This window comes from Anomaloglossus baeobatrachus, chromosome 2, assembly GCF_048569485.1.
Source record: "Anomaloglossus baeobatrachus isolate aAnoBae1 chromosome 2, aAnoBae1.hap1, whole genome shotgun sequence".
Classification (NCBI taxonomy): Eukaryota; Metazoa; Chordata; class Amphibia; order Anura; family Aromobatidae; genus Anomaloglossus; species Anomaloglossus baeobatrachus.
Window position 1 is genome coordinate 623376580 of NC_134354.1, and position 22763 is coordinate 623399342.

A 22763-nucleotide genomic window follows, 5' to 3' on the forward strand; every position below is an offset into this window, starting at 1 on the left:
ACATGTTCAGGATTTATTCCTTGCAGATTTGTTTGCAGAAAAAATCTGCATCATGTCAGTTCCTTCAGTGTATTTGGCTACGTTTTCACAATTAAAGCAAAGGAAAAAATGCATCAAAGAACACACTAAAAAGCGCGTTTTCCCTGCTGTGTTTTTCATGTCAAGAGATGTAGATGTGGTACACATAGCCTTCATAGCACAAGAAAGCCACTTTTAGAGAAGAGAAATGGTCACAATTAGGGGACTAAACAGTTTTTTAAAAAAGTTTGAGGACACATGTCTGTTTTTAAAAAAAAAAAAAAAAAAAAAAAAGACGCGTCCGGTTGCCCAATGCTTGGAAAACCCCTTCTCCTACCACATGTTTAAAGGGAACCAATCACCAGGATTTTCACATATAACCTACAGCCAGTGCTATACTGGCACTATCAGGCTGAGTCTATACATACCTGTAGTGGGCAGCTCGGGTGTTTAGGTTTTGAAATCCAAAAAAGTAAAGTTTATAAAATTAGCTGCTTGTTGAGTGACAGTTGCACTGGAGCAGATAATATATTCATAGTTATCCCCTCCCTCTGTTAGAATTAGCATAAGTATTGTACAGACAATTCACTTTGTTGCTGGACCTGTGTGAGGTCATACCCATGTGACTAGAAGGGGGCGGGGCCTCAGCCAACAAAGCTGGATACCAGTCACATAGTCACATGGGTATGACCTCACACAGGTCCTGCAACAAAGTGAATTGTCTGTATAATACTTATGCTAATTCTAACAAGGGGAGGGGATAACTATGAATATATTATCTGCTCCAGTGCAACTGTCACTCAACAAGCTGCTCATTTTATAAACTTTACTTTCTTGGGTTTCAAAACATATACATCCGAGCTGCCCACTACAGGTATGTATAGAATCAGCCTGATAGTGCCCGTATAGCACTGGCTGTAGCTTATATACGAAAATCCTGGTGATTGGTTCCCTTTCAGGGTTTAGGGAGGTTGATTACAAAGTTGCTTCATTTTTGAATGATTAAACATTGGTTGTGAAGATAGACGTGGCCTGACTTTATTTTGATCTCTCCTCTTTCTCGCCCACTCCACCATTCCTGTATCGGGGGTGTTATTTACATTACCCAGTGGTGTCCTGTCCTGACTTACCCCAGCGCTGATCTGTTCAGTTTGTCTTGTGAACCCTCCCATGTTATTAATGACCCGGAGCACCATGGATGCACTTTGGGAATATGAGAAGGTTTATGTCTTTGTTTGGCTAGAGGTTTGCACAGGAGCTTTCCATTCCCGGCCATGACGGGTGCTGTGTGATCGGTGTGGCAGCTCCGCTCCATCACTTATGGGAGCAGAATAAATGTTATGACACTCTCCTATTTAGGCTAATTATAAGCACCGCTGTCTGCTCTGCTTTTAATCACTATGAATAATAAAAATCATTCTATTTGTGACCGATCGAAGGTTTACATATTTGCTGTATGAGGTGCTTGATGTCTTGGGCAGGTTACTGAAATATTATATGCATAGTCTACTTCTCTCTTCGGTAAAGACTGAATGTTCTGCTGTGATTGATTTGCTCAGATGTCATCTTTTGTATGTAATCCATATTTCCAGGATCTGTTGCACTCGTCTTCCTGGGCTTTATTAACTTCAACGCGGCTGAGCTACAAAACCAGACAAAGGCAATGGATGACCGTGACACCGTTAGACTGTGCGCACGCTGAGTTTGTTTCTGTGCAGAAATTTTTTTACAGCTTTTTTTCAAGGCAAAAAAATGCACCCAAAAAATACATGCGTGTTTTGGTGCGTTTTTGTGCCATGGTTTTTTTGAGTGAAATTAATGGCTGGAAGGGCTACAAAATACAGGAAAACAACGCACCAAGAATTGACATGTTACAGATTTTTTCTGCACCCAAAACTGCAAGGAAAAAAATAAGCAACGTGCACACAGTACTACAGAATTCTCATTGACTTTGCTGGGATAAGCAGACTTGGGCCACAAACTGCACCAAAAAACGCACTGTGCGCACTAAGCCTTACTGTTAGGCTATGTGCGCACGTAGCGTTTGTCCCTGCAGAAATTTCTGCAGCGATTTGAACAGCACACGTGCGCTTCAAATCGCTGCAGAAAGAGTCCGAAAATGAAAAGAAAAAAAAAAGCCGATTCCATGCGCTCTGAGTGCAGCCCCTCCTATAGACAGAGCGGAGGATGCAGGTAGAGCGCAGGAAAGAAAACATGTCACTTCTTAGAACGCGCGCTTCTGGCAGCAGCCGAAGCGCTGCGCTCTAATACGCCACGTGCGCACGTCTCCTGCATAATCTTCATAGATTATGCTGGGGACGCAGGACGCATGCAGTTACGCTGCGGTGCAGATCGCAGTGTAACTGCATGCAAATACGCCTCATGCGCACGTAGCCTTAAGCAGAAAACGTTTTATGCCAGATCAATGTTTTCAGGCTTGGTCCTATATCCGGTATCCGCTTTTTTAGGTGCAGGTACAGGTTCTGTTACATGGATGCAAGTAAGAGAAGCAATAATTGAGCTGGGGCATACATTATGTTTCCCTTATCTACTGGAATTTAATTCATATAATGCAGTTTTAGACAGATTTCTATATTTTAAAAATGCAAATATCATCTTTAGAGAGAAAGAGGTCAGGAATTCTAGTGCCACTTATTGACTTTTAGGATTGCTAAATCCAATATCAACCATATACAGGGACTTGTCACAAGACTTGGAATAAGGAGGTCAGTTTGCCGACACATGTTTCAGGGCATTTGTCCCTTATCAGTGCAAAGCAGGAGAACTGGATTGGCTGGGCATAAGGCCTCTGATAGGGGATATAAGAGGTAAAGCTGCTTTTTGTGGACTTTTGGAAGTTTATAGGCCATGCAATGCCCCACTGGGAATTTCTATATGCAAGTACGGTAATCTCTTCAGAGGGGAAAGAGGTCAGAAACTTTAGTGCCAGCTAATGGAAGTAGCAATCCTAAAAAAAAATATCGACCCTTAAAAGCAGTGGTCCCCAACCTCTATTACCTTGACAACCACATTCAGCTCTGATAGATGGTGTCACTATGGTATATGTGGGAGGCATACTGCTGAATGTTGACCAAGAGCCCCATAGTACCAATAGAATGACAGCCAAATCTTCCCCATAGAAAGCACACTGACACCTAGTACCCTCCACCTTATAGTCAATATATTAACAGCTAGGGGTTTCACCTTACCCCCATTCGGCATTTATTCACCCCTGTAACTGGCAGTGACATCTTATGTCTAGTTTACTAAATTTATCCCTACTACCCCCCTCCCCCTTCAAACCAGTATAGACGCATTTACCTTTTGTGCTATTGAAAATCCACCATCTGGAAACCTTCTCTTGCTAGGTGTTTGCTAAACCTGGTGCTAACACATGAAGCTGGAAGTCAGCCACGAGCCATACAACAGACACACGTTGGGGACCCTTGCTTTAAAGGGCCTTGTCACATGACTTGAGATAAGACTCCAAACCAGAAACTACATTTGCAGAAACGTGTTTCGGGGCATTTGCCCTTCATCAGTGCAAAGTAGGAGAACTTGTTTAGCTGATTGAGAAACCTCTTTATAATAAAGCAATAATTTGTACGCTCTGATAATGCTGTCAGTACCAAACTGTCTGAGAGCGTAAAGTGTAGCTTCAGCCCTGGTTGTGACTGATTAACCTCATCTTCTGTCTTTTATACCCCTTCTCTTGAGTTTTTAAATTAAATCCTGCTTTCTCTTCCACATTAGTTTTAATGGTATTTAATTACTATTATGGCTCTGTTACACCACTATTTTAATCAAAAAGTGCTATCCGATTTTTATTTTTTATTGGATAACAGGCTAACAAATGTTATTCAATGTGGTAGTACTGATCAATGGCAGCTAGATATGCCGGTTAGTTTTGAGCGCCATTGATGTGTGCTGAAATTGCCTAATAGTATTAAAAGCAGAGTCAAAAAGTGGTAGATCATAGACGGGGCAGCCATGGTTTGAAGTGTGGCATGCAGAATCTGTGTCTGTTGGTGCATCCAGCCCCAATTGCTCCTGGAAGTGCCACCAATACAAGAACGTGCATTGAAAGCTTCAAAAACATCTGATAACATGCCCAAGATCACTAAATACAAAGGCAAGGTTATGCTGGAGTGCTGTACAGCATGGCACTAGGGAACCCTGAGCAGTTTCCAGCATGATGAATCTCATTTTAAAGTGGCCGTCTGTGTAAGGTCTCTTCTACAAGGTCCATGAGGATAAGTGAGCTCCTAAAGTCATTGGTTGACCTGTTTGGTGAGAAGGAACTCGTGGAGTTGTAAATGTGCCCACGGGGAAAGTGTCCTGCGGATATGTCCTCAGGACATGCCGCAGGAGCTCCAAGAAAACCGCAGCACAATTTTGTCTGTTTACATGCTGCGGATGTGCTGCGGAATGTCCTGCGGATATGGTGCTGTCATTCAGCATTGAGGATACAGTACCATGGCTTTGGCACTGCATCCTCCATACAGAACAAGTGCTGGAGTGATCGGGAGTTCATACTTGCCTCCATCACACAGCACTTCACTTTCCGGCCATGTCTGTCTGCACTTTGCAGGAGAATGTGGGCAGGCCTCAACTAGCTCTGGCTGTCACATGACCGAAACATGACCGAAGCTCGTGCAGGCCCCGCCCACCTCCTGCTGCCCGCTCCTGGCTCCACCACGCTCCTCTGCACCGGAGAAAGTGACTCCGCTCCGGTGTCTTCAATCAAGGCAGGTAAGTATAGAGATCGTCCGGAAAAATCCGCAGGAATAATTCACATGCTGCAGAGTTTTCTGCAGGGAAATTCGCACTATTTCCTGTTCGGAAAAAAAGCAGCATGGGCACAGCATTTCCAAAATGCCCTAGAAATGGCTGGGGACTCGCTGTACTGCGGATGTTTGAGAAATCCGCGGAATTTCCGCAAAAAAATCGCGTCAAATTCTGCAAATTTTCCGCACCGTGGGTACATAGGTGACATCAGACCCTTCTAATTCATTATCCAGCAAATTAAGTGCCGATTTTGAGCCAGGTCTTTTGTTAGTGTCTGTTCAGCCAAAAGAGCATTTGTGAGGACAAACTCAAATTCCCACAGATACATTTCAAAATCTTGTAGAAAGCCTTCCCAGGTGAGTTGTGGTGGTGCTAGATGGCCCAACTCAATATACACCCATTGGTTTTTATAGTCTGTCCAAAAACCTTATAGATTTTATTGTCAGGTGTCAACATATAGCTTTTTTGTTGATGATCTGTTGGAGTGATGGGACCCGGATACAAATCGAAGTATGGGGACTAATAAGTGAACAATACCATGCTACGGTGCTCGGTATGCGTAACACGCAGTTGGACGATTGAATGCGAGCGATTCGAGTATCTGAGTATAATGGAAGCCAATGGGGAACTTGAGAATTTTTCCAGGAACTCTTCTGGAATAATGCTCGAGTTCCCTATTGACTTCCATTATATGAGTATACGAGTTAGGCTAAGTTCACACATCCTGTGTTTTGCATCAGTCACAATCCGTAGCCTTGAGGAATTACGGAATCCTGCAAAATATTTTGCAGGAATCCTGTATTTCCCCATAGACTTCTATTAGTGACGGATTGCGACTGATGACCCTGCGTTGCATCCGCTGCGTCGCGGTCCGTCGTTTTTGACTGACCGCCGAGCGGGGAGCAACGCAGAATGTAACGTTTTTCGGGCCGTCAAAATTAACGCGCCGCGCAGGAATCCGTCGCCATCCGTCAAGCTTGTAATGCATGTCTATGGTGCTGGATTCCGTCGTAATCCGTCTTACAACGGAATCCAGCGCAGGATTCCGTCATGCTCTACTGAGCATGCCCAGCATGCTTGGCACGCCCACTGGGCTGTCCCAAACACAGACGGATCATGACTGATCCGTCAAAAAACGGACGCACAGCGGATGTAACGGACGCAACTGATCCGTTTTTTCACAGGATTCCTGTGAAAGGAATCCTGTGAAAAACACATCAGTTGCATCAGTTGACATCTAAAAAACAACTGATCCGTTGCTGACGGACCTGACGGATTGAAAACAACTGAAGTGTGAACTTAGCCTTACCCCCATCTGAGCATTAAATCCTTGTTACAAGTACTCAGCACCCAAACATGGGTCCCCATCATATAAGTAATATTGATAGATACTCTTTAAGACACACGGTTCCTTTTTATATGTTTTCTTTTTTGCTTTAAAACAAATAACTTGTTACAGGAACTATTATTATTATTATTTATTTTTTTAATATTTTAATTTAATTTAAACTTTTTTTCCTTCTTTATATTCCGGCTCTTTACAGATGATGATTTATTTCTTCTTCATCTATTCTATTCCCAAGAGAAGTATCTAAGCCCAGAACTGAAGTAGCAAAGATCCATTATGTTTTTCAGTATCCAGTAATGGATGGTACAAACTGTGTTTCATAATTAATGCTTAAAGTCATTAATCTTAATTTGCTTCAGCTCTGTGATCGGTGGAATAGCGTACATGTAACAAAAATCTGTGTATCATTATTGGGAACAAATTGTTCACCGTTTTTAAAGTTAATTCCCTAGTTGTCCTTTTATATAAAAAAAAAAAAGTTACTTTCAGCTGTGTTTTCTTTATAAAAATAGAAAAGTTAGTAGTATACTTTTATTACCAAATATCCTCCTGTATCCAGATAACAACCCAGGTCCTGATGGCTTTTATGTCTGACCCCGTTCAACACAGGAGAGACTTTCCTGTATTCGCTCATAACTAGTGTTGTGTGTGAGGAGGCTAGGGTAACACCTACCGTGGTGTGTGTGTGTGTGTGTGTGTGTGTGTGTGAGGAGGCTAGGGTAACACCTACCGTGTGTGTGTATGTATCCCTCTCTCTATATCTATCTATCTATCTATCTATCTATCTCTCGCTCTCTCTTTGATATATATATATATATATATATATATATATATATATATATATATATAATATGTGTAGACCAAAAGTTTGGATGCACCTTCTCATCTCTAGAACAACTGTTAAGAGGAGACTTGTGCAGCAGGCCTTCGCGGTAAAATAGCTGCTAGGAAACCACTGCTAAGGACAGGCAACAATCAGAAGAGACTTGTTTGGGCTAAGAACACAAGGTATGGACATTAGACCAGTGGAAATCTGTGCTTTGGTCTGATGAGTCCAAATTTGAGATCTTTGGATCCAACCACCGTGTCTTTGTAGAAAAGGTGAAGGGATGGACTCTACATGCCTGGTTCCCACCGTGAAGCATGGAGGAGGAGGTGTGATGGTGTGGGGGTGCTTTTCTGGTGACACTGTTGGGGATTTATTCAAAATTGAAGGCATACTAAACCAGCATGGCTACCACAGCATCTTGCAGCGGCATGCTATTCCATCTGATTTGCGTTTAGTTGGACCATCGTTTATTTTTCAACAGGACAATGACCCCAAACACACCTCCAGGCTGTGTAAGGGCTATTTGACTAAGAAGGAGAGTGATGGGGTGCTACGCCAGATGACCTGGTTTCCACAGTCACCAGACCTGAACCCAATCGAGATGGTTTGGGGTGAGCTGGACCGCAGAGTGAAGGCAAAAGGGCCAAGAAGTAGTGATGAGCGAGTACCAAAAAGCTCGGGTGCTCGAGGCTCGGGCCGAGCCTCCCAAGATACTTGTGTACTCGGCCCGAGCACCGAGCCCAATGTTATCCTATGGGAGACCCGAGTATTTTTGTGAAATCACCCCCGGCAGCATGTAGAAACCAGAAAACTGTAAATTAAAAAAAAAAACGTGCGTGTGTGTGTAAGCGTGCATATATATATATACACGCGGAGTGGAGTGCGGGAGGGGCCGTAGCCGAGCGGGGAAGTGTCGGGCTAAAGGCACGGTCACGCTGTGCGGGACGGCCAATCACTGCAATTCCACAACAGGGCTGTGGCATTGCAGTGGTCTGCCAGCCAATCCCTGCATAAGGGATGGCTCTAAAAAGAGCGCCAACATGAAGACCACGAGTACAGCACGAGTATCGCGAGATTACTCGGTCCCCGCCGAGTAGCCCGAGTACAGTGATACTCGTGCGAGTACCGAGTAGTAACAAGCATACTCACTCATCACTACCAAGAAGTGCTAAGCATCTCTGGGAACTCCTTCAAGACTGTTGGAAAACCATTTCCGGTGACTACCTCTTGAAGCTCATCAAGAGAATGCCAAGAGTGTGCAAAGTAGTAATCAAAGCAAAAGGTGGCTACTTTGAAGAACCTAGAATATAAGACATATTTTCAGTTGTTTCACACTTTTTTAATTATTTCATTCCACATGTTTTAATTCATAGTTTTCATGCCTTCAATGTGAATCTACAGTTCAGTCAGAGAGCGTCATGAAAATAAAGAAAACTCTTCGAATGAGAAGGTGTGTCCAAACTTTTGGTCTGTACTATATATATGTATGTGTATGTATATGTATGTATGTATATGCATGTGTGTGTGTGTATATATATATATATATATATATATATATATATATATATATATATATATATATATATATATATATATATATATATATAATATATATATAATATATAGGGCCTACAAGTAGTATTCAACCCCCTGCAGATTTAGCAGGTTTGATAAGATGCAAATAAGTTAGAGCCTGCAAACTTCAAACAAGAGCAGGATTTATTAACAGATGCATAAATCTTACAAACCAACAAGTTATGTTGCTCAGTTAAATTTGAATAAATATTCCCTTGTTTGCAATTACAGCTAATAATCGTCTTTTATAAGACCTGATCAGGCCGGCACAGGTCTCTGGAGTTCTGGAGTTATCTTGGCCCACTCCTCCATGCAGATCTTCTCCAAGTTATCTAGGTTCTTTGGGTGTCTCATGTGGACTTTAATCTTGAGCTCCTTCCACAAGTTTTCAATTGGGTTAAGGTCAGGAGACTGACTAGGCCACTGCAACACCTTGATTTTTTCCCTCTTGATCCAGGCCTTGGTTTTCTTGGCTGTGTGCTTTGGGTCGTTGTCTTGTTGGAAGATGAAATGACGACCCATCTTAAGATCCTTGATGAAGGAGCGGAGGTTCTTGGCCAAAATCTCCAGGTAGGCCGTGCTATCCATCTTCCCATGGATGCGGACCAGATGGCCAGGCCCCTTGGCTGAGAAACAGCCCCACAGCATGATGCTGCCACCACCATGCTTGACTGTCGGGATGGTATTCTTGGGGTCGTGTGCAGTGCCATCCAGTCTCCAAACGTCACGTGTGTGGTTGGCACCAAAGATCTCGATCTTGGTCTCATCAGACCAGAGAACCTTGAACCAGTCTGTCTCAGAGTCCTCCAAGTGATCATGAGCAAACTGTAGACGAGCCTTGACATGACGCTTTGAAAAGAAAAGGTACCTTACGGGCTCGTCTGGAACGGAGACCATTGCGGTGGAGTACGTTACTTATGTTATTGACTGAAACCACTCTCCCCACTGTCATGAGATCTTCCCGGAGCTCCTTCCTTGTTGTCCTTGGGTTAGCCTTGACTCGTCGGACAAGCCTGGCCTCGGCACGGGTGGAAACTTTCAAAGGCTGTCCAGGCCGTGGAAGGCTAACAGTAATTCCATTACAAGCCTTCCACTTCCGGATGACGCTCCCAACAGTGGAGACAGGTAGGCCCAACTCCTTGGAAAGGGTTTTGTACCCCTTGCCAGCCTTGTGACCCTCCATGATCTTGTCTCTGATTGCCTTGGAATGCTCCTTTGTCTTTCCCATGTTGACCAAGTATGAGTGCTGTTCACAAGTTTGGGGAGGGTCTTAATTAAGGCCCCGTCACACTAAGCAACATCGCTAGCAACATCGCTGCTAACGAACAACTTTTGTGACGTTGCTAGTGATGTTGCTGTGTGTGACATCCAGCAACAACCTGGCCCCTGCTGTGAGGTCGTTGGTTGTTGCTGAATGTCCTGGGCCATTTTTTAGTTGTTGCTGTCCCGCTGTGAAGCACAGATCGCTGTGTGTGACAGCGAGACAGCAACAACTAAATGTGCAGGCAGCAGGGGCCGGCTTCTGCGGAGGCTGGTAACCAATGTAAACATCGGGTAACCAAGAAGCCCTGTCCTTGGTTACCCGATATTTACCTTCGTTACCAGCCTCCGCCGCTCTCACTGTCAGTGCCGGCTCCTGCTCTGTGCACATGTAGCTGCAGGACACATCGGGTTAATTAACCCGATGTGTGCTGAACTAGGAGAGCAAGGAGCCAGCGCTCAGTGTGCGCTGCTCCCTGCTCTGTGCACATTTAGCTGCAGCACACATCGGGTAATTAACCCGATGTGTGCTGTACTAGGAGAGCAGGGAGCCAGCGCTCAGTGTGCGCTGCTCCCTGCTCTCTGCACGTGTAGCTGCGTGAGCTGGTAACCAAGGTAAATATCGGGTTGGTTTCCCGATATTTACCTTAGTTACCAAGCGCAGCATCTTCCATGCGGCGCTGGGGGCTGGTCACTGGTTTCTGGTGAGCTCACCAGCAACTCGTGTAGCCACGCTCCAGCGATCCCTGCCAGGTCAGGTTGCTGGTGGGATCGCCGGAGCGTCGCAGTGTGACATCTCACCAGCAACCTCCTAGCAACTTACCAGCGATCCCTATAGTTGTTGGGATCGCTGGTAAGTTGCTTAGTGTGACGGGGCCTTTAGTCAGAAAAGGCTGGAAAAAGAGAGAATTAATCCAAACATGTGAAGCTCATTGTTCTTTGTGCCTGAAATACTTCTTAATACTTTAGGGGAACCAAACAGAATTCTGGTGGTTTGAGGGGTTGAATAATAAATGACCCTCTGAATAAACTTTTCACAATTTAAAAATAAAATAAAAAAAGAAATAACATTCTTTTTTGCTGCAGTGCATTTCATACTTCCAGGCTGATCTACAGTCCAAATGTCACAATGCCAAGTTAATTCCGAATGTGTAAACCTGCTAAATCTGCAGGGGGTTGAATACTACTTGTAGGCACTGTATATAATATATTACCATATACAGTTAGGTCCAGAAATATTTGGACAGTGACACAAGTTTTGTTATTTTAGCTGTTTACAAAAACATGTTCAGAAATACAATATATATATAATATGGGCTGAAAGTGCACACTCCCAGCTGCAATATGAGAGTTTTCACATCCAAATCGGAGAAAGGGTTTAGGAATCATAGCTCTGTAATGCATAGCCTCCTCTTTTTCAAGGGACCAAAAGTAATTGGACAAGGGACTCTAAGGGCTGCAATTAACTCTGAAGGTGTCTCCCTCGTTAACCTGTAATCAATGAAGTAGTTAAAAGGTCTGGGGTTGATTACAGGTGTGTGGTTTTGCATTTGGAAGCTGTTGCTGTGACCAGACAACATGCGGTCTAAGGAACTCTCAATTGAGGTGAAGCAGAACATCCTGAGGCTGAAAAAAAAAGAAAAAATCCATCAGAGAGATAGCAGACATGCTTGGAGTAGCAAAATCAACAGTCGGGTACATTCTGAGAAAAAAGGAATTGACTGGTGAGCTTGGGAACTCAAAAAGGCCTGGGCGTCCACGGATGACAACAGTGGTGGATGATCGCCGCATACTTTCTTTGGTGAAGAAGAACCCGTTCACAACATCAGCTGAAGTCCAGAACACTCTCAGTGAAGTAGGTGTATCTGTCTCTAAGTCAACAGTAAAGAGAGACTCCATGAAAGTAAATACAAAGGGTTCACATCTAGATGCAAACCATTCATCAATTCCAAAAATAGACAGGCCAGAGTTAAATTTGCTGAAAAACACCTCATGAAGCCAGCTCAGTTCTGGAAAAGTATTCTATGGACAGATGAGACCAAGCTCAACCTGTACCAGAATGATGGGAAGAAAAAAGTTTGGAGAAGAAAGGGAACGGCACATGATCCAAGGCACACCACATCCTCTGTAAAACATGGTGGAGGCAACGTGATGGCATGGGCATGCATGGCTTTCAATGGCACTGGGTCACTTGTGTTTATTGATGACATAACAGCAGACAAGAGTAGCCGGATGAATTCTGAAGTGTACCGGGATATACTTTCAGCCCAGATTCAGCCAAATGCCGCAAAGTTGATCGGACGGCGCTTCATAGTACAGATGGACAATGACCCCAAGCATACAGCCAAAGCTACCCAGGAGTTCATGAGTGCAAAAAAGTGGAACATTCTGCAATGGCCAAGTCAATCACCAGATCTTAACCCAATTGAGCATGCATTTCACTTGCTCAAATCCAGACTTAAGACGGAAAGACCCACAAACAAGCAAGACCTGAAGGCTGTGGCTGTAAAGGCCTGGCAAAGCATTAAGAAGGAGGAAACCCAGCGTTTGGTGATGTCCATGGGTTCCAGACTTAAGGCAGTGATTGCCTCCAAAGGATTCGCAACAAAATATTGAAAATAAAAATATTTTGTTTGGGTTTGGTTTATTTGTCCAATTACTTTTGACCTCCTAAAATGTGGAGTGTTTGTAAAGAAATGTGTACAATTCCTACAATTTCTATCAGATATTTTTGTTCAAACCTTCAAATTAAACGTTACAATCTGCACTTGAATTCTGTTGTAGAGGTTTCATTTCAAATCCAATGTGGTGGCATGCAGAGCCCAAGTCGCGAAAATTGTGTCACTGTCCAAATATTTCTGGACCTAACTGTGTATGTATATATATATGTGTGTATATATATGTATGTATATATATATATATATATATGTATATATATATATTTGGACACACCTTCTCATTCAAAGAGTTTTCTTTATTTTCATGACTCTAAAAATTGTAGATTCACATTGAAGACATCAAAACTGTGAATGAAAACGTGGAATGAAATACTTAAAGTGTGAAACAACTAAAAATATGTCTTATATTCTAGGTTCTTCAAAGTAGCCACCTTTTGCTTTGATTACTACTTTGCACACTCTTGGCATTCTCTTGATGAGCTTCAAGAGGTAGTCACCGGAAATGGTTTTCCAACAGCCTTGAAGGAGTTCCCAGAGATGCTTAGCACTTGTTGGCCCTTTTGCCTTCACTCTGCGGTCCAGCTCACCCCAAACCATCTCGATTGGGTTCAGGTCTGGTGACTGTAGAGGCCAGGTCATCTGGCGTAGCACCCCTACACTCTCCTTCTTAGTCAAATAGCCCTTACACAGCCTGGAGGTGTGTTTGGGGTCATTGTCCTGTTGAAAAATAAACGATGGTCCAACTAAATGCAAACCGGATGGAATAGCACGCCGCTGCAAGATGCTGTGGTAGACATTCTGGTTCTGTATGCCTTCAATTTTGAATAAATCCCCAACAGTGTCACCAGCAAAGCACCCCCACACCATCACACCTCCTCCTCCATGCTTCATGGTGGGAACCAGGCATGTAGAGTCCATCCGTTCACCTTTTCTACAAAGACATGGTGGTTGGATCCAAAGATCTCAAATTTGGACTCATCAGACCAAAGCACAGATTTCCACTGGTCTAATCTCCATTCCTTGTGGTCTTTAGCCCAAACAAGTGTCTTCTGCTTGTTGCCTGTCCTTAGCAGTGGTTTCCTAGCAGCTATTTTACCACATGAAGGCCTGCTGCACAAAGTCTCCTCTTAATAGTTGTTCTAGAGATGAGAAGGTGTGTCCAAACTTTTGGTCTGTACTGTGTGTGTGTATGTGTGTATATATGTGTGTGTATATATGTGTGTGTGTGTATGTATGTATGTATATATATATGTATATGTATGTATGTATGTATGTATGTATGTGTATATATATATATATTTATAAAATGTAAATATATAAATACCCCTCTCTCTCTATTACCGTATAAATTATAAAAGTCTTTTCATTGGATAACACTGGAGATATGACACTTTGATACAGTCTAATGTAGTCAGTGTACAGCTTGTATGACGGTGTAAATTTCGTGTGTCCTCTAAATAACTCAATGCACAGCCATTAATGTCTAAACCGCTGGCAACAAAAGTGAGTACACCCCTAAGTGAAAATGGCCAAATTGTGACCAAACTATTAATTCCACAGCGCTTTACATATATCAGTAACACTGTCTCCTTAGGACTCACAATCTAAATTCTCTATCATTATGTCTTTGGATGTGGGAGGAAACCCACACAAACACGGGGAAAACATACAAATTCCTTGCAGATATTGTCATTGATGGGATTTAAACCCAGGACCCCAGCTCTTAAGGACTGCAGTGCTAACCACTGAACCACCGTTCCGCCCTAAAGATTGCCCCACAGATTCTCAATATGGTTTAGGTCTGGAGACATGCTTGGTCAGTCCGTCAGCTTTCCCCTCTGTACCCGTCTTTTTACTGTACCTTGTATATGTATTTTGTATGTAACCCCTTCCCATGTACCGCACCATGGAATCAATGGTGCTTTATAAATAATGTTATCCCAATGGAACAACCCCTATCTATTTGCCCTGTAGCAGTTTTAGAGGAGAGATTATTGCTAATTAGCATCAACACTTTTTTTTCTTTTCTTAATCTTTTTCTTTGGCCAGAAGTTTTTGAAGTTGGACTCAAAATAGATTTCTCATTACAGAGCGATCATAGCAATCAACTGATCCTTTTAACATAGTCAACTATGAATGAACAGACATACGACAAACAAGCAAGTAGATGTGTCAGCAAGTAGAAGACGTGTCTAAATTACAGAGCCGCAGGGTCCATGCCCTGTCATGTAGACTAGAAGGCCATTGCTGCAGAAGCCGGAGTTTCCTTGTGATATTATTCTGTAGGGCAGTGATCGCCAACCGGTGGCTCAGTGGTCTTTTGTTCGTCACAAGACCATACATAGGTATTTAGCCATATTTCATGCCATTCCTAACTACAGAACAGTAACAATTTGTGGTGTAATCCCAGTTTGCTAAATTTTAAAATAAAAAATATTTGTCTGAAAGCGGAAATGTCTTAATTGTGTCACCTTAGTTATTACATTCAAGTATGTTTTTGACTTGTATGTGTGTCGGAAACATCACTTGAAGCTGTCTCACAAGTTGTGTAAGGCCTCTTTCACACGTCCGTGCCTCCGGTACGTGTATGTTCAGTTTTCTCACGTACCGGAGACACGGGCACACGTAGACCCATTAAAATCAATGGGTCTGCGTTCACGTGCGTATTCTGCCACGGACCGTGTGTACGTGTGGAGCGTACGTGTGCCCGTGTGCTCCACATGTAGACATGTCCACGTTTTCTCCAGCATCACCAGTGGTGAATCATATTAGATGCAGCAATTCTGGCTCTTTGCCTCAGTTCTTCCCGATTTCCTTGGTGTGTTGGAAATATAGGTAATGGTAATCTCTGTACATCTATAACACGTAAAGGGAATCTGTCACCAGATTTTTGCTACCTCATCTGAGAGCAGCATAATGTAGAGACAGAAATCCTGATTCCAGCCATGTGTCACTTACTGAGTTGTTTGCTGTCATTTTCATAAAATCAATGTTTTCTTTTCTCTGCTGCAGATCTAGCAGTTATACAGAGCTCATGAATATGCTGGACTACCTGGCAGCACACAATGTAGTCCTCTAATAATAATCTACTGCTGATTAATCAGTGATTTTATCGAAACTACTATAAGCAGCCCAGTAAGTGACACATTGCTGGAATCAGGATATATTTCTCTACATTATGCTGCTCTCAGATTCGGTGTTAAAAACCTGGTGACAAATTCCCTTTAAAATTCAGTAATTATTTGAATGTATTTATTTCTGTTACATGTCACACGGATGCTACACGGATGTAATCCGTGTGCAGTACATGTTTTTCAAGGACCTATAGACTTCCATTGACCATACTCATCTGTGCTGACAGGAACAATCCATGTGGATCACATAAAGATACTTTTGGTTCACATGGACATACTGTACATGCCATGTGAGAACACATAGGTGTTAAAATCAACACCTATTTCAATGAGTATGCCTGTGAACGTTTTCCCAGTATGTGTGAAAATGGACAACAAAAGTACTTGAAACTCTGATATGTGAAGGAGGCCTTAATAAAATTGATGTTTTAGTAGCAGGAGATTATCATTATAGGACTAGGTATCTCTACCATGTAGTCCTCCTGTTCTGTGTTGCTGTCTGCACCACAGATTAGCAGCTTTTTGTCAATATACAGTGTACATAGAAAGCTGTCACAGTGGTGTGGGTGGGTTATAGAGGGCTCGGTATTATAACCAGTGCTTGATCTGCAGCACCTGGTGCACCCTGTAAGTGACACATCACTGAAATTAAGGTCAACCTCTACATGATGCAGCTGATAGATTCCCTTTAAGGTGTATGTGGGTATACCGTATTTTTCGTTTTATAAGACGCACCCCAAATTTGGAGGGAAAAAAGTTATAAAAAAAATTCGGGGTCCGTTTATAATCTGGTGGTGTCTTACCAGGGAGGGGGGTCTGCAGAGGAGCGGGGGTCACAGGAGGCAGGGGCGGTACTGGAGTACTGTAAGTAGTATAGAGGGGGGCCCAGATACTCACTGCGGGCGCTGCTCTGTGCGGGGCCAGTGTCGCTCTGCTCTGTGCGGGGCCGCTGTCACTCTGCTCTGCTCTGTGCGGGGCCAGTGTCGCTCTGCTCTGCGGGGCCGCTGTCACTCTGCTCTGCTCTGTGCGGGGCCGGCGCCGCCGCTCCGCTCTGTGCGAGGCCAGTGTCGCTTTGCTCTGTGCGGGGCCGGCGACGCCGATCTGCTCTGCGCTGGGCTGGTGATGGAGCAGCTGCGCATCGACCAGGATGGAGCAGCCGTGCACTGAGCAGGACAGAGCAGCCAAGCAGGACGGAACAGCCGTGCACCGAGCAGCCGAGCAGGACGGAGCAGCCGTGCGCCGAGCAGGACGGAGCAGCCGTGCACCGAGCACAGACTCGGCTCTAAACAGAACAGAGCGGCAATGCCCGATGCACAGACCAGCAGCGCCGGCAGCACAGTGCTTTGTACAGAGCATCTCTCTGCCTCCTTTGACCCCTCTGCACAGCCCCCCGGTAAGCTGCATTCGGATTTTAAGACTCACCCCTCATTTCCCTCCCAAAGTTTTGGGAGGAAAAGTGTGTCTTATAATCTGAAAAATACGGTAAATCATAGCCCCTTTGATGTAATGGATAGTGGTACTGTGAATGTTGTAATGGTCCTGCGATTGTTCTCTATATTCAGACATCGAATCGCAGACTCCTGAAGTTCTTAGACTACTGAGGTGTAGATATTGGACATCTACAACAGGGTCCTTTTTCTATTTTTATTGCATTGTCAGCCAACAATGATTAGGAGGAGAGTAATTGTCGTTTCACATGGGCATCAATAAGCTGTATCTGTGTCTTGTGCGTTCCTAAGCCGATGACTAACACATGTCCGTGTCTGCATTTCTCCAGCCCCTAATATCGTGAATCTTGAAGTTCGGCTTTGATGCTGTGTTGCGCTGCACTCGTGTTCTGGAGGCAGCAGAATAATGGGCTCATTCCTTTTTCACAATTGTGTTTTCTCTGTTTACTTTCCAGACAAGTATCAAAGAAGGATTATTACTGAAGCAAACCAGTTCATTTCAGAGATGGAAAAAACGCTATTTTAAGCTCCGGGGCAGAACCCTTTACTATGCCAAGGATTCAAAGGTAAGAGAATTGACATGCAGTATTTTTTTCCAATAAGCGGTGTTTATGTAGTGAGAACTTGGCTGTATAATCCCATTACATTTTAAAGCCATTTGTCACCTCCTTTGTAGGAGCAGATTCATTTTTATTATACAGTTAAAAACTATAAAAAAAATATAAATAAAAGTATATAGCATTGAGCTTGTCTAATGTCTTCCCCTTCCTCCAGTGCTGCATACAAATGTAACAAATGAAATATCAGCTTGGAAATACATAGCAAATGTACCAGTTGGTTTTCTTTCAACTAATTGTGCAACTGTTTTGTCAACTCCCAGGCCTCTTGTCCATGACCGCATATGGCTGCCAAATTCCGCTCGAAAGAAATAGAGATTAATTGATCAACATTGATGTCTGGGTGATAGCGTGGCATAACCCCTTCCTGCCTACCTATAGCTTGAGCTTCCACGGGAAAGCAGGGGGTAATTTCAGTCAGCAACCAGTTTAGGGTTGATTGAATTAATCCCCACTAATGTTGAAGAATTTATGTGATGTTGTGTTGTTGCGATATGATGAATGAGTCCCCACCCCTCTTCGAAACCCCACCCCCTAAAAAACACCAATAAATTGCAGAGTAAAAATGCTTTAAGGAGAACCTGTCAGGTCCAATATGCACCCTGAAACACAAGCAGTTCTGGGTGTATATTACTAATTCCTGCCTAACCGTCCCTGTATACACTAGCATAGATAAACAGATCTTTAGAAAAAGTATTTGTAAAGATCTTTTATCTTATGCTAATGAGCGAGGGGACTAGTCCCCTGGGCGTTAGTTCCCCTGGCTAGTCGGCCCCATTAGCATGTTAGTACAGTCTGCTCCTGTGGGCGTGCTATCATGCTAATGAATGCGCAGCGTCACAGGATGATCTCACTCACCTCTCCGCTGCCATCGTGTCCATTTCCAATTATATTTCCTCGGTCCAAGTTCTTCGCACATAATTACAGAGATTTGTCCAATACTGGTTTGTGTTTTGGATCATATTCGCCAATGCAAGTTTATTGGTTCCTGAAAAAAAATTGAACAGCACATGGATGTCATCGCTTTGCTGGCTGTTTTCCACGAACTGTTAGGTCAGAGTTTCATCAGATTTTTTCTCAGATGAAAAACTGAACTGATGGAGATTTCTTAAGATTTTCAAACACTAAAGGTAAATACTGATGCACTGACCAAACCCTGATGGAACTTTGTTAGGAAGCACTGCTAAAATTCGGAGTGTTTTTTTTAGTACAATAAAAATTACTGACATCTGAGTAAGCCCTAGTACAGTAGTTCAATTGATAGGTGGAGAGATGGCGAAGGTGCCACCAGCAATGACAGAGTCAGTGTGATTTGTTAGTAATAAGTTGGAGCTGGCATCTGTCCTGTGGAAACTGAATTATGCTTTTCTTCTGTCTTCATTCTCAATGCACTATGAAACAGCAGCAAGGCAGCACAATATTTTTTACAGAACAAAAAATATGGGAATTGTATGTCAGAGGTGGTGTGCTTGCATGTCCAAAACAATTCTATGGAGTTTTTGCATTACTTGTGCAATCGTTTTTCTAAAGGGGGAATAATTGTTTATTTAATTGCAGCCGTCTACCGGTGTCACAAACAATTATTTTATTTTACATCTATTTTACTAGTCAAATTTTAAATCCATATTCCCCTCCACAAATACAGCCCTTGGATCCAGACGCTGTGCTTTGTGTGTGTACCTACCTAGTATTTCTTATTCCGTCAATATTGGGAAAAGGTGTTGCATTTTCTTTAATAGATTATTTTTATTTATTTATTTATTTATTTTTTTTAACTTTGGCAACTATATATACCATAGCTATAATCTGTTTATGTTCACCTTTTTGCCTTCTGTATGTGTACCTAACATTTTGTGTCACTGTTTTTTTTTACAAGGATTGAATAATTGTGATTGGAAATATTGTCTGAAGTTTTAATGTACAAAATATTTGATAGAAAAAAAATAGTGGTCGAGGTAGTGGAAAATAGAAAAAAAAGCGTAATGCCACAGCTTAGAATGTCAGAGCCACTACCAAAAGCACCACCACCATTGGCACCAGCCGTCCGAGCCCTAGGATTTCCAAAGGTGGTGGTAACGTTACCAAATGCAGAACCTCCTTTGGTTACTAAAGGTTACAATGCGATTTTAGGGTGAAGTCATTTTGACATTACCAAGGTTGTGTTTGTGTTCAAGATCTTCAAAACAGGAGGAAAGAAGGGGTTAATGCCGTGCAATCCGCCAGAAAGAGATGTGGAAATGTTGATTGATTAATAACTCTTTTAATCCATAGGTCTACGCGTTTCGATGTATGAAAGCTCTTCCTCAGGACCAGAACATCAACAAGGAGGAAGAGGTTTCATACCTCGAAACGCGTAGACCTATGGAATAAGAGAGTTACTAATCAATCAACATTTCCATATCTTTCTGGTGGATTGCGCGGCATTAACCCCTTCTCTCCTCCTGTTTTGAAGACATATCCACGTGGGGCCGCGGCAACCGCCATTATTTCATGCTATCTTTGGTGGTTGTGACCCTTCACAATCTTATCTGGTGAGTGTATAATATTATACATTACTCGTTTATTTATCTGGTAAGATCCTATCAGCGCTTCTGTTTTCTAGCTGTATTACTGTGTTCAAGATCTTGACAGCGGTTGGATACTGAACTAGGAGACCCCAGAGCGTTGCACACGTCATTTCAGGGCAGTTGGGGGCTTTGCAGTATTGTAATTTGTAGCAAATCCATTCTCTGCACTTCGTCAAATTTGGGGGGAAACTTTTGTGGAACCCTCTAAGATTCAAATTTTGAAAAGATTATCTCTTATATCCTTCTCTGCATGAAATAAGTCTCATGTCTTTTATGTAGCAAAGCAATGAGCATTTAAAACTGTGAAGGAAATCTGTGTAAGTGGTATAGCGCAGGCACTAAAGCTCTGTTTACATGGAAAACAAACAGTGAAGTCGGCTGAAATAACTGTGTGACGTGCCGATTTCCCTTACGCGGTGCTCACGGTGTCACAGTGTGATATGATTTAGCCTCCAGAACGCCGTGGACATGAACACGCTCTGAGCATTCCAGCACCGAATAGTCCCAGCTCCGGGAGGGTAGGAAAAGCCGCACATTTTTTTTTAGGATTTCTTATTTTAGTATCTTTTTATGCAACTCCTATGGGAAATGTTATTTTGGCAGCACAATTACAGATTACCACACACAGCACAGGCACGGAGGTTTTTTTTTTATTTGAGGCAGAAACCCACACTATTTTTACTCTCGCTGTTTGACGTCAAAGAGCACCGTAGAAACGAACTTCAGTTTCTCAGTTTTTCAGCATTAAACCAAATAAGGCAGTTTAACCAGTGTTCACAGTGTCTCTATACAGAGGGGCTAAGCCTTAAAAATGTAAATGATGGCTTCCACAATCCTCCCTTTCAGTAGCACATCTTCTGCCTTATAATTTTACTGTCTTAAAAGTTCATTTGGTTTTGGAAAATTCTGCTTAGTGTATCTAAATCCTGGAAAAGTGATAAAAGTAGCATATATATATATATATATATATATATATATATATATATACTAGAAGGTGGCCCGATTCTACGCATCGGGTATTCTAGAATTTACGTATTGTGTAGTTCATGTATGATTTTTGTTATATATATATATATCTATATAGATGTTGTTGTGTGTAGTTACGAAGTGTTTGTGTAGGGCGCTGTACATGTTCTGGGTGTGGCGGGGGGTGAGAGCGGTGTTGTATGTGTGTTGCGTGTGTTGCGTTGTTTGTGGAGCGCTGTGTGTCTGTAGCGTTGTGTGTGTGTGTATGTGTTGTGCGGTTTGTGTGTGTGTGTGGTGTGTTTTGGGGGGAGGTATGTTTTGAGCAATGTGTGTGTTGTGCGGTATGTGCGTATATTTGTGTGTGCTGCGGTGTTTGTGTGTTGGGTGTTGTGTGTGTGCAGCGTTGTCTGTGTGTGTGGGTGTCTGTGTAGGGCGTTGTTTGTGGTTCCCAGTGTGTGTGTGTTGTGCAGTGCGCGTGTGTGTGTGTGTGTGTTGGGGGGAGGTGTGCACCTCCCATCGTGCTCCATCCCCCATGCTGCGCACCCCCCATCGTGCTCCATCCCCCATGCAGCGCACTCCCCATCGTGCTGCATCCCCCATGCTGCGCACTCCCAAACGTGCTCCATCCGCCATGCTGCGCACTCCCAAACGTGGTCCATCCGCCATGCTGCGCACTCCCAAACGTGCTCCATCCGCCATGCTGCGCACTCCCCATCGTGCTCCATCCCCATGCGGCGCACCCCCCATCGTGCTCCATCCCCCATGCAGCGCACTCCCCATCGTGCTGCATCCCCCATGCTGCGCATTCCCAAACGTGCTCCATCCGCCATGCTGCGCACTTCCAAACGTGGTCCATCCGCCATGCTGCGCACTCCCAAACGTGCTCCATCCGCCATACTGCGCACTCCCCATCGTGCTGCATCCCCCATGCTGCGCACTCCCAAACGTGCTCCATCCGCCATGCTGCGCACTCCCCATCGTGCTCTATCCGCCATGCTGCACACTCCCAAACGTGCTCCATCCGCCATGCTGCGCACTCCCAAACGTGCTCCATCCGCCATGCTGCGCACCCCCCATCATGCTCCATCCGCCATGCTGCGCACTCCCAAACGTGCTCCACCCGCCATGCTGCGCACTCCGAAACGTGCTCCATCCGCCATGCTGCGCACTCCCAAACGTGGTCCATCCGCCATGCTGCGCACTCCCAAACGTGCTCCATCCGCCATGCTGCGCACTCCCCAACGTGCTCCATCCGCCATACTGCGCACTCCCAAACGTGCTCCATCCGCCATACTGCGCACTCCCCATCGTGCACCATCCGGCATGCTGCGCACTCCCAAACGTGCTCCATCCGCCATGCTGCGCACTCCCAAACGTGCTCCATCTGTCATGTTGCGCACTCCCAAACGTGGTCCATCCGCTATGCTGCGCACTCCCAAACGTGGTCCATCCGCTATGCTGCGCACTCCCAAACGTGGTCCATCCGCCATGCTGCGCACTCCCAAACGTGCTCCATCCGCCATGCTGCACACTCC

The 22763-nt window shown here is 43.9% G+C and overlaps 1 protein-coding gene across 4 annotated transcripts in view; it reads left to right on the forward strand.

The window, feature by feature from the left end:
- DGKH (diacylglycerol kinase eta) overlaps nucleotides 1-22763 on the forward strand; it is a 353417-nt gene that overhangs the window by 136516 nt on the left and 194138 nt on the right. For all 4 annotated transcript variants that reach the window (XM_075336859.1, XM_075336858.1, XM_075336860.1 and 1 more), the window contains one exon: nucleotides 17534-17644. In XM_075336859.1, coding sequence (XP_075192974.1) covers nucleotides 17534-17644 — 111 coding nt within the window. The remainder of the gene's footprint in view (nucleotides 1-17533; nucleotides 17645-22763) is intronic.